Raw genomic sequence first — 12,964 nt, forward strand, 5'->3', positions numbered from 1 at the left:
GGGGTCAGTTAGATGTACAAAGCTGGGCCCAGTGTCCCTCACTATGTGGATGGCACGTAGCTGCATAAAAATGGCTGTCACATGAAAAATCATGTATGGGAATGAAACATTCTGCCTGGATGTACTTGAAAGTTCTATGCAGCACCTTTAACCTATTCAGATAGGTCTGGGGTACTGAATTTGGATGATCAGCCATGATCTCATTGAATGGCGGAGCAGGCTCGAGGGGCCGAATGGCCTACTCCTCCTATCTTCTATGAAAGTTACTCGGCTGAGGTTTGGATTTGGAACATTTATTGCCTAAGAAAATTGTGTGGTCGTCTGATTCCAAAGCCTGCATTTGTAACATCCGTCATTTTCTGGGTGCCAGCTATCTCTGGATATTCCTAGACTGGAGTGTCTAGCTTTGGGAGGGCAGGTTATGGCAGGCATGAAAATCTTGCCCCTTGCCATCGGGGACAGTTTTATTATTCAGAGTGATCAGTGAAGCCTTCCAAGGCAGTGATGGTGAGATAGAAATGCTGGCTTACATCATCAAGGGTGTCTGTATGGGGACATCCTCATCGTGGGGATAAACCCTTGTGCTTCAAGAACGGGGAGAGTTTGACCTCGGTCGTGATTTCTTTCAATATTTGCACATGCGATATGCCGAACGAGACACATTCAGCTCCATGTGATGGTGCATTTATACTACAGTTACCTGTTTCAGACCACTGGCTGCAGTGTGGTTTGCAGCACGGTAGGATTGTGTTGATACCACCTGGCTAAAACTGCAACACTCCTGGCCAAGAATACTTGGATAATTGCACGGGGCTCCTCTGCTAGCAGTTAAAATTAAATGTTAGCGCGTATGACCAAGAGTGTTCCCACTCGATGTTTAGTTTGACTTTGGATGTTTAAGAGGTTCAAGGGACCGTCTGGGTACTTAAACCGGATTTGACCCCACACTACAGTTCTACTCAATGTAGTGTCAAACCTATGTTAGTTCAGGATCTGATTTGAGTTATACTGCAACTTTAGCATTGCAAAGCACAATTTACTAAGCTAATGTTTAAACACATCCTGAAAGTTACTGATGCAAAGAAATGATGCACTGGTTCCAAGTAAAATTCAAATTGGCAGGGTTTTCTGTTTAACATACAGTTTGGAATAAAAGGCTACAAGGGACTTGTCTGTGGAAGTTACGAGGTAGCTGAGTGACAGGTTGCTGTTAACCTGTTTGGGGAATGTTTGTGCGACAGTTGCCCCTCTGCTTTTAGCATTATTTCCGATTGCCAAATAGATGGTAGTCAGGTGTTGGCATTTTCCTGCCTCACCTGAATTAAAAGAATGATTTGTCTGCGAGATCCATAGTGTGATTGAGGGGGCAGGTCTCCTCGCTTTAGTCAGCATGTGGACTGTTGTCTGATTTTTTTACGGAAAGCCTCCAATTTGAATACATTTAAGTGGCAGGGTCAACACCCTTACTTTGTTCCCAGTTTCATGTGGCTGTTTCTCTTGTCCAAACTATATTGGCTCTGCAGGAGATTGGTGATTGCGTGGGCTTATAAAATATTAAAAATTGTGGTTATGCTGAACACTGAATGCGAGCTGCTAAATGACTGTTTTTAATTGGGTTCTCTTGTTTTCAAACTGTATTATCCTTCTGATCTTTGTAAAGTAACACAACTTGGAATAAGTGTCAGCTGTGGCTCAGTGGGTAGTACACTCGCCTCTGAGTCAGAAGGTTGTGGGTTCAAGTCCCACTCCAGGGACTTGAGCACATAAAGCTAGGCTGACACTCCAGTGTAGTGCTGAGGGTGTGCTGCACTGTCAGAGGTGCCATCTTTTGGATGAGAAGTTAAACTGAGGCCCCGTCTGCTCTCTCAGGTGGACGTAAACGATCCCATGCCACTATTTCGAAGAAGAGCAGGGGAGTTATCCCTGGTGTCCTGGCCAATATTTATCCCTCAATCAACAGATTATCTGGTCATTATCACATTGCTGTTTGTAGGAGCTTGCTGTGTGCAAATTGGCTGCTGCGTTTCCCACATTACAACAGTGACTTCACTTCAAAAGTACTTTGTTGGCTGTAAAGTGCTTTGAGATGTCCCGTGGTCATGAAAGGTGCTATATAAATGCAAGTCGTTCTTTTTATAAGAAAAAATTGGACTTCAAAGCAAGCAAAAATTGAATATGAATGACATTTTTACTTCAGTTTTCTAATGCTTTTTATGACCTCTAATCCATAAACATATTTCCCTTCCTTCGGTGTTGCTGTTCATCATTAGTAATGTGAACCAAAGTGTCATTATGAATAATTTGGAAATGATTTTTGAGAAGAGTTCTTTACCATGGCATTAACCGATGATATTCTTTGCTCCTCTTAGATCATGAACCTATGTGGTGCAAAGCAACTGGGTTATTTTGGTCGTGGTCAGTTTTACATTGCCCTGAAACTAATAGCTGCAGCCCAGTCTGGTCTTCCAGTACAGCTGGAAAGCATTAACAGTGGTAAGTCGTAATACTGCTTTTAATACTGGGTCATATAGCTGTTGTTGAGGTTTTGATGGAAGCATTGCAGGTTAGATTTGCTACCTAATGGGTCTGTTGGGATGAAGTGAACAGTCGTGCCTGGCAAATAAGTAAGCCATTAGTTGTTAACATGATGGCAAATTGGACAATGATCACTCCTCTTCATGAGCCTGCATAGAAATGTTCATGCCTATTTTTAATTTGAAAATTAAAATACGATGCTGAAAGATGCAGGTTAAAAGCTGCTTGGGAGAATTTCAGCACGTTTTTTGAATTGACGAAAATGCTCCTGTACAAGTGAAACTGGATGATCAATGTCTAAAGTATAATCTAAATAAATGTCATATTTTCTAGGATTATTGAATTAAAAATTTCATTTGAATTATAGAGCTTGGAGATATCTATATTTTTCCTGGCCTTTTTAAGGTCTTATTGCACTTTTTATTATCCTTAGTAGAGAGGAGTCGCAGGTTACCTGCAGTGTCCCTGAAATTGCTGTGTTAACACTGCGGCCGGTTCTCACCATATCGATTTCACACTTAAATATAAACCAGAGCAGCAGGAAACCTACAGCCATATGTAGCTGTGCTTTTTAGACTTTAGCTTTCCATCATGTATAATGGAAACGAGCACCCATCACTGAATGTATAAAAGGTGGTGAACAGTGCCTGAAATGAAGTCTTGGCAGACAGGAAGAAGAGAGCCAGTGGTATAAAAGTACTTTACTGCTGGCTACTAGGAGGAGGTACATGAGAGCAGCCCTCCAGTGTTTCTTCTTCCTCCCTGGAGGGAAACGGCTCCTTTTGATTTCGTCTTTGCCCCAATGACTTGGGAAGCTTGGAGACTAGCTGTGTGGTGTTATACAGATATCGGCCTATGCTATGGAACACTCCGTCTGTGTGCCCTTTTGTCAGGCAAGATTTTTAAGAGGTGAGATTGGGCTATGTCCTGTTGTCCTTTGTCATTGACCATCCATGCCCATTGGACCTAGTGGGTGATGTGGTCCCAATCTAAGATACTTTGTAACTGGCTGCTACATGGTGTGCAAAAGCAGGTTGGGATAAACTATGTCTAGATTTTTCTTAAATATTTTAACCCCCTCCCCTGTGGATAAGTGCTTAGTCTCTGTTTAACTGTTTGCCATGGTAACCCAACTGAGATTGGGAATTCAGAGTCTGGGGTTCGTGGGCAGTAGTGTTGCATCCCAGGTATGGTGACCACCTGTCCAATTTGGGTCTCGATAATCCATGTGACAAGAATGGTGCACATTTATCCAAGATTATTTGTTTGGTTCCTGTCGTGACACATCGGGTTTAAAAACCCAGGTTCACCGACAACAATTTAATCTGCAAGAGTTCATAACATTGATGGGTTACCTGCATGTGCTCCAACGGGATATGTGCGTGCAGTTAGTAATTCTGTGGTGGACGGCCTGTCCATGTGTTCTTGAAATACAGTTGCCGACAGGCGACAACTGGATTGTTACAGCAGCAATCATGGGGAGTCGGTCTAAGGACCAGTATTGTGTGTGTCTTTTTAGAATATTGTTTGAATGGCTGTTGCTCTAATGTAGTTATGAGAGCTACATCTGTTGCTGTCTTTTTTTTTTGTTTTGACATACATTCACCGGGATCTTGAACAGGTCGTTCAGGTTATCTGGCACAGATTGGTGAATCCGGCCACTGTGGTGTAGGGGGTTCTTGATTGACAGCTCTGCCTGGGGTGAAGACATGGGTCAAGCTAGTGAGAATGAGAGGGGCCAATGGTCACTTTTGATAGAAAATTCTGTGGCCCAGAGCTTCTGAATGTGGGCTTATCTGGGGCTGTTTGCACCCAGTTCATCAGTCAGCCTGTAGCCATCAGACAGACTAAACTGAATTTGTGACTCTGGTAATGTTTCACCTTGCTAAATCTAAGCATCCCTATTTTGAGGATCAATCCTCTGTGAAGAAATGGCTTGGGAGAAGTGTCTTTATTGTTTTGACATTTTGAGAAGGACAGCTTTGTACATTTATCTGTTTAATGTTAAACAGGTTGTCAGTTGCTTTATAGCCTGAGTTTTGGTGTAATAGTGTATATTCAATCCACCTATTGAAGAATGTGTGGCTGTGGGGAATAAAATGAATTCCATTTACAAATAACTCATTCCAGTTAAATGATGACCAAACTCTCTTTTTAAAGCTTCAAGCTCTCTGATGGTCTTTGAGATGTATAAAAACTATTCTTTTTATCTTTGAGTCTCCTTGTTATAAATGCACATATTTTACAGAAGTACTTAATTTTCATGTAATTCATGGATAATTTAACACCCCCATGATCTTCAAACAATCTAATTATGCTGAATTTCTCTGGATACATGCACGAGTTAGATGAACCATTTATCTTTATGACTGACTTTTTTCTGAACTCATGACGTAGGACTGGGAACGCGGAACAAACTTGTGAAAAGGTTGCAGTTACTCTGTGCAGTATTTGTACCACTTCTGCAACATTCAGGGTTTCAGTAAAGATCTGCATGTGTATCGTATCTTATTATTTATGTAATCAGTGTACTTGCGCATGACCAGTCGGACAGGAATTCCAAAGAAGTACTGTAATTCAACACTACAGACAGACACTGAAAATATTCGGCTTCCAGGTTCTTGTTTGTGTCATGTAGGGTTACCTTATTGGCAGCCTTGTTAAAACATTTTGAAGAGTGTGAAATTCTCATTTAGTTTGTTTTATTTATATATTCTCCCATTCACCTTTCACTTAGATTCTATGTATCACACTCCAATTTCCAAGATATTTAATTCCTAATCCTTAAACATGTGATTTGTAATCAATCTTCAGCATAAGTTGATATTCTATTGAGTACGTGTTTGATAAATGGTATTGCATCTATTTTGAAGGTTGCATAAAACCATAGATGTTTACAGCACAGAAAGACCATTTGGCCCAATGTGTCTGCCCGGACACACTCTTTAACTAGAGCAATCCAAAACTAATCCCCTTACTCTGTTATCTTCCCATAGATAGCAGACTACAATTACAAAGGACCCCCACCCTATGGTCGACATAGGATGTTACAAAGTCCATTGCCATTTACAGTACCTTGTTTCAATATCAATCAGTCTCATCTTCAGTGTCACAAGTTTAATTACAAGTGAAGTTTGGATCCTATCAGTATGTTATTTTCAACATCTGAAAGGCTTGCCATACCTTTGGCAACAGAATATGACTGGTTAAAGTCTGCCGCTATAATATCTAACATTTACATTTTTTAAATATTCATTCACAGGATGTGGGCATTGCTGGCAAGGCCAGCATTTATTGCCCACCTGAATTGTCCTTTAACTTGGTGGCGTGCCACCTCCTTGAACCACTGCACTGTGTGTGTGGTAAAGCTATTCCCACAGTGTTGTTAGGGAGGGCATTCCAGCACTTTGACCCAGTGATGATGAAGGAACAGAGATATATTTCCAAGTCCGGATGGTGCGTGACTTGGAGGGAAACTTGGAGGTGGTGATGTTCCCATGCGTTTGCTGCCCTTGTTCTTTTAGGTGGTAGAGGTTGAGGGTTTGGGAGGTGCTGTCGAAGTCTTGACGAGTTGCTGCAGACAATCTTGTAGATGGTACACACTGCAGTCACAGTGCGCCGGTGGTGGATTGGGTACAACCGAGGAAATCAGAGACCTGAAGAAGATAATTTAAGTGTTACTTGTCAAAGTAATAATACAGCAAGTGGCAAAATCCCTTTTATAAGCTATGTAACTACAAAGCCTACACACACGAGTTCATAATACAAACTTGTAATTATGGAGGTAGAATTATAATAAGTACCACTTTTGTTTAGTGTGTTCCCATGGCAACTTTTTTCTCTTTAGGTAGCAAACCACTCAAAGAGGCAAAGGCTACTGTGTACCCTGCATTTAGGGAACAAAAGTATTTGTTTCACCGATACGCTTACGCGCACTGAAAGGCAATGGAACAGTCAGGCTTAAAATGTCTATTGTCTCCTTTCAGCTCCAAGTTATTCATGCATGAAAGTAATCTTGTGATTCAGTGAAAGGAAGGTGAGGTCTGTTTTTAATGTATTGAAAGCTATCCAAGCATTAACTGTTCTTCCAGAGTAGGCTTGCTTGTCAGGTTCTTGCATTATGTCCAATTATAAAGAAGCAGGGTTCATTTTCTCTCCACGGATGCTGCCTGGCCTGCTGAGTGTTTCCAGCACTTTCTGCTGGTTATTTCAGATTTCCAGCATCTGCAGTATTTTGCTATTGTATTAGGGTTCATTTTTAGTTGGGTTACTTCAGGAATGGTTTATTACCTCTTGTACTACCATGGGTAACCAAGCCAATGTACAGACTGTGAAAAATATGACAAAGTAAATTGGGGAAATAGCGATTAGGTAACCACGTTTGGGTTTTAAAAACCTGAATATTGTAGCAGGAAGGAAAGAATGAGGGAAGTTTAAGGGTTCCACTGTTCTGAGGTTCTAAGGAAGAATGAATAAGAGACCGTCAACTCTGCCTTCAACTCGACTTCAATCCACCACTGGACCTCGGACTTTAACTTTGGACTTGAAAGAAATATATTTATTAATTCACAGGACGTGGGCGTCACTGGCAAGGCCATCATTTATCAGTAGTTGTCCTTGAGAAGGTGGTGGTGAGCCGCCGCCTTGAACCACTGCAGTCTGTGTGATGAAGGTACTACCACAGTGCTGTTAGGGAGGGAGTTCCAGGATTTTGATCCAGCGACAATGAAGAAACGGCGATATATTTGCAAGTCAGGATCTTTTTCCTCTGCATTTAAAAACACAGAGGATAAAGGGACAGAATATAAGTGAAGGGACTACTATTTAAAGAGAAGTGGGGGGAGACAAGATATGTTTTAGGACCATTTATCCCGCTTCCACCTTCCCCCAGATCACCTACAAGAAAGTCTCCCCATAGTATCTATTGGTGTTCCCGGTAATTTTTTTGGGTGCACGGCCCCTTCACACTGCCACGTATGCGCGAACTTTAGCATTGTAAAAGCCAGACCTGGGCTGTGCAGGACCAGCAGAGAGCTGTATTAAACTATATGGTACAAAATGGAAATTGTTACAATTCAAGCTTCTTCAAACACACTCTTCATACTCATCAATGCAGTTTCTATGGACAAACCCACACTTCCTATGGTCTGAAACTTGTGATCTTGCGCATGGAGCCCATTTATTGTAATTATTTCTGTCACCCAAATGGATGGAGATGTGGATAACGGGTCCATCAGTGTCTGGAGAGATGTTTGCCAAGTTGGTCCTGAAACAAAATATATTGGAATATTTGCCGAGCATGACATTCCTTTTTAATGGCATTCCCTATCTCTGTAACCTCCTCCAGCTCTACAACCCTCCAAGATCTCCACACTCCTCCAATTCTGGCCTCTTGCGCAGCCCGAATTTTCATCGCTTCACCATTGGCGGCTGTGCCTTCAGCTGCCAAGGCACTAAGCTCGGAAATTCCCTCCCTAAACCTCTCCGCGCCTCTACCGCTCTCTCTCCTTTTTAAAACGTTCCTTTAAAAACCAAGCTTTTGGTCACCTGTACTGATATCTCCTTGGTGTCGAACTTTCTTAGCTAACGCTCCTGTGAAGTGCCTTTGGACGTTTTACCATGTTAAAGGCACTATATAAATGTAGGTTAATGGTCAAGCAATCACCAACAACTTGCTGTGCCTATTGCCACAATGACCAACCTGTACGCATTGCAACAACCTGAGATATTGTCCAAACAAGTTTGATTTGATTGTTTTATTTCCAGGCAGTGATGCAAACCAAGGTGGGTTACCACCATCCCTTGAAATGTTATTGCTAGCTTCAACCAGTTTCGTATGTTGCTTAAACTCTCAACTAAAGGATTCCCTTCAGAGAGAAGTAGGAAGTATTTTGTTTTACATTTGTAATATTTGTGTTCTTGATCAATAAGATGTTCACAATGTGGTGATGTGCCAATATTGGAACGGCGCCATTTGAAAGTGTTTATGTAGTGGGGGAAGTGAGAAAATATCACTGTTAAATATCAAGAGAAGTTATTGGGACAAAGTTTCAAATTTTATGTGTAGAAATCTACTGAGTGCCCTAAGTCTGTCCATAAGAATCCATGAGATCACCAGAAGGGGAAGAGAAACTGAAGCTCCATTTGATTCTTCAATGGAAACAACTGACCAGTCATGAAAAATATGAGTGGATATAATGTTCTTAAAATGTTTAGATTCTTACTGGGATTCCCCCCCCCCCCCACCCCACACACACACTTTTTTTTCTTCTCGAATATATAATTGTAACTGTACAGTATCCCCACCATACCTGCTCAAGAAATGACTTCATGTTCTTTGTTTGTAAAGACATGATCCTCATTTAGTATTCATGTGTAGGATGATTGAATTGCGGGCTGTAATTATGTAGGTCATTTCTCAGGATATCGCTACATCAGGCGGACTGTGTAAACACCCATAGTAATTAACATCTGCCTTCCATTTTAGAACTTTAAAAATAACTAGACCGTAAACGAGCCAGGATTTCTGAGTAGACATTGCTTTGTGGAGATGACATTTAAGTCTTGATCCAATGATAAAGGCAAGCATTTTGGGTGGATTACCTCCCCTTCATTTGTGAATGCGAGAAAATAATTGTGACTTGTTAAATGTGTTGATGAATAGCAAGTTACCTTTTAAACAAAAAGCTGAAATTCCTTATCTCTCCACTTTTTTTCTTCAGTTAAATATTGCTGCACTTGAGCAATATGAACTTGGTGGTAGTCACAAATAGCACCAGGCTGCTTGTTCCTGATATCTTCTTCTAAGGCAGTCCCTCGTAACCGAGGATGACTTGCTTCCACATTAAAAATGAGTTCTCTGGTGACTGATGAGTCCAATGCGGGACCTACAGTCTCTGTCACAGGTGGGGCAGACGGTGGTTGAAGGGGCGGGTGGGTGGGACGCTTGGGTTGACGTGCGCTCCTTCTGTTTGCGATTGGCTTCCGGTTGCTCCCGGCGAAGAGACTCGAGGTGTTCGGCGCCTTCCCGGATGCTTCTCCTCCACTTTGTGCGGTCTTGGGCCAGGGATTCCCAGGTGTCGGTGGGGATGTTACACTCTTTCAAGGAGGCTTTGAGGGTGTCCTTGAAGCGTTTCCTCTGCCCACCTGGGGCTCTCCTGCCGTGTCGGAGCTCCGAGTAGAGCGCTTGTTTTGGGAGTCTCGTATCAGGCATGCGGACAATGTGACCCGTCCATTGGAGCTGATCGAGCGTGGTCAAAGCTTCGATGCTGGGGATGTTGGCTTGAGCGAGAACACTGACGTTGGTGCGCCTATCCTGCCAATGGATTTGCAGGATCTTGTGGAGGCAGCGTTGGTGATACCTCTCCAGTGCTTTGAGGTGCCTGCTGTACATGGTCCATGTCTCTGAGGCATACAGGAGAGTGGGTATCACTACTCTGTAGACCATGATCTTGGTGCCGGGTTTGAGGTCCTGGTCTTCAAACACTCTCTCCCTCAGGCGACTGAAGGCTGCACTGGCACACTGAAGGCGGTGTTGGACTACGTCATCGATGTCTGCCCTTGTTGACAGTAGGCTCCCGAGGTATGGAAAGTGGTTCACGTTGTCCAAGGCCTTGTCGTGGATTTTGATAATTGGGGGGGGGGCAATACTGTGTGGCGGGGACAGGTTGGTAGAGGACCTTTGTCTTTCGAATGTTTAGTGTAAGACCCATGCTCTCGTACGCTTCGGTGAAGGTGTTAACGATGGTTTGGAGTTCGACCTCCGAGTGAGCGCAGACGCGCGCATCGTCTGCATACTGTAATTCGATGACCGAGGATGGGACAACCTGGACTGGAGGCGACGGAGGCTGAACAGTTTCCCATTTGTTCTGTAAATTAGCTCCACTCCAGCGGGGAGCTTACTGAGGGTGAGATGGAGCATTGCAGCAAGGAAGATCGAGAAGAGCGTTGGTGTGATGACACAGCCTTGCTGGATCCCAGTCCGAACATGAATTGGGTCTGTGGTGGATCTGTTGGTCAGGATCACAGCTTGCATGTCGTGGTGAAGCAGGCAGATATTGTAACATGATTAAAGTAGGAGTAGTAGAATTATCTGCAATTATCAAGTGCCAAGGCTAAAATTGCTTGCTGCAAAATGTAAAGCTTTTTAACAAACTTGGCATGCCAATTTTCAAATCTCATCCAAAAAGCTTTTTATTGTGGTCAAATTTTGCCCGATTCAGTTCATTAAGTCCTTTTCTTATTTTACTTATTTTAATTTTATCTTTTTAAGCTTGTGGGTAATGTTTAAAATCCTAGCTCGATTAAGTATTGGTTGCATGACTTTGATTTATTATGTCCTTCTTAAAATCTTTAAGATTAAAAATGTCTTCAGATTTATATATAGTGTATTTATGAACCCCTAAATACTAGACATTATTTAAATCCTGACCGTAAGTTTTCAGAGTGATAGAATCTGGATTAACATTTAGATTTGGTAGGTCTAGATTTTGAGACTTCAGATTTTGTTTTGCATTTAATACTCAGATTTAATAAAAGACGCTATATGTTTTTTTAAAAAAAAGGGGATTAGAGAGTTGCTTGAAAGAGAATTATTAAAGAATATAGGGAACATGGTGAGTGGGATTAGGTGGCACAGACCTGAAGGCCTGTTTCTGTGCTGTAACATTCAGTGACTCTTGTCGTTGTCTCAATAGCATATCTATCTGGGGAGCCCCGCGTTGCGAGGGCAATTTTGGGGCGTTTGGTCTCCCTGCCCCTGTGTGTCCCCCCTCTCCCTGTCATGTCCTCTCCCTCCCCTCCCCTCTCTCCCTCCCGCCCCTCCCTGTCTCCCTCTCTTTCCCCCCCCCCCCACCCCTCCCCTCCCCCACTCCTTTCTGTCCCTCCCCCTGCCTAGCGCCTGAGGTCCGGTGCCGTTGCTGAGGTCCCCCGCGTATCGCGCGGCTGATGGACGGCCGCTGCGGGCGGGCGGGCAGCGCATGCGCAGTGAGTGCGGGCGGCGCATGCGCGGTCAGTGCGAGTGGCCCGCGGGAGCCAGCAAGGCCGTTAGCGAGCGGGAAACTTCAGGCGGCGCGCCCGCGCTCCGTCCGCGACACCTGAGAGGCGGAAGAGGAGAAGGAGAGAGAGGGAAGAGGAGAAGGAGAGAGAGAGAGAAATTTTTTCAGCTTCAGGCCCCGAGTCCCCCCTGCGCGAGGGGGAGGGGGGAGGGGGGGGGTTGCTAAACACAATATAAAACTCAAATAAATTGTTAATTAATTGCCTAACACATAATTGAAATATTTAGCTTAGTTCCCTAACACACACAAAGTGTGGGGGAAAAAATCGTGGAAAATCAAGATGGCGGCCACTCACCTCGGTTCAGAAGGATAAGGCCAGCCCACACACGCACCGATTGGTCAACCGGTCAGGTCACCGAAGCGTAGGATTGGTCAATCGTCGAGTCACTCGACACTCAACTGTAGGAAGACCTCGATGTCACACGGTCGCTAATGAGATGCTAATGAGCGGAACGCTGAATGTTTTTGGGATACCGCGGGCGGGATTTTTGTCCGGCCGAAACGTAAATACGCCTATGACCGGTCCGGAATCGCAAGCTTTCTTTTGAGGCGACGCGCGCGTCGGTACGCTCTGTAACTTCCAAACGTATAGAGACCAGACAGACAGACAGACATCGGGACAGACAGAAGAGCCGCTTTATATATATAGATAAAGCGGTTCTTCTGTCTGTCTGTCATGCCGTCTGTCTGTATTGAATAAACTCATAAGTTATAGAGCGTACCTACATGTGCGTTACGTCGAAAGAAAGCTGACGATTCCAGAACCGTCCTAAGCGTATTTACGTTTCGGCCGGACAAAAATTGCGCCCGCGGTATCCAAAAAACGTTCAACATTCCGCTCATTATCCGCTCGTTAGCATCGAGTGACGTCGAGGTCGACCATTCGTACGGCGGCTTCCTGGTGCGTGCGGCCGGGCCCTCCTACGGTCGAGTGACGGGACGATTGACCAATCCTACGCTTTGGTGACCTGACGGTCGACCAATCAGTGCGTGTGTGGGCGGGCCTTATCGTTCTGAACCGAGGTGAGTCGCCGCCATCTTGATTCCAAACTTTTCCTTTTTCCCGCTTTCTGCGTCTTTCAAAAAAACGTTGCTTTTAAAACACATATTGTTTTTTAAAAAAGTTAATTACTTTCTAAATCTTTTATCTCATCTCATTAATTTTCCTACCTTTCCCCGTTTTTCCAGGTAGGCCTCGAAGCCTCGGCCTCTCCTCCGCACCCACGCCCGAGCTAGGCACCTCCCGGCCTCAGTCAACAAGCGGCCCCCGATCGCCGCCATCTTTGTGAAGGCTGGAGGGGCGGGCCTCAGCCGAGCGCCGCTCCCTTACTAAAGGGTGCGCGTGCAGCAGGAGCAGCTGAGACGCGGCGTCT

At 44.1% G+C, this 12,964-nt stretch overlaps 1 protein-coding gene across 3 annotated transcripts in view; it reads left to right on the forward strand.

The window, feature by feature from the left end:
* reps2 (RALBP1 associated Eps domain containing 2) overlaps positions 1-12,964 on the forward strand; it is a 324,931-nt gene that overhangs the window by 61,589 nt on the left and 250,378 nt on the right. For all 3 annotated transcript variants that reach the window (XM_086006315.1, XM_086006317.1, XM_086006316.1), the window contains exon 2: positions 2,370-2,493. In XM_086006315.1, coding sequence (XP_085862441.1) covers positions 2,370-2,493 — 124 coding nt within the window. The remainder of the gene's footprint in view (positions 1-2,369; positions 2,494-12,964) is intronic.

Source organism: Somniosus microcephalus, chromosome 14 (genome assembly GCF_052327205.1).
Source record: "Somniosus microcephalus isolate GS21.2 chromosome 14, FLI_Smic_1.0, whole genome shotgun sequence".
Lineage (NCBI taxonomy): Eukaryota > Metazoa > Chordata > Chondrichthyes > Squaliformes > Somniosidae > Somniosus > Somniosus microcephalus.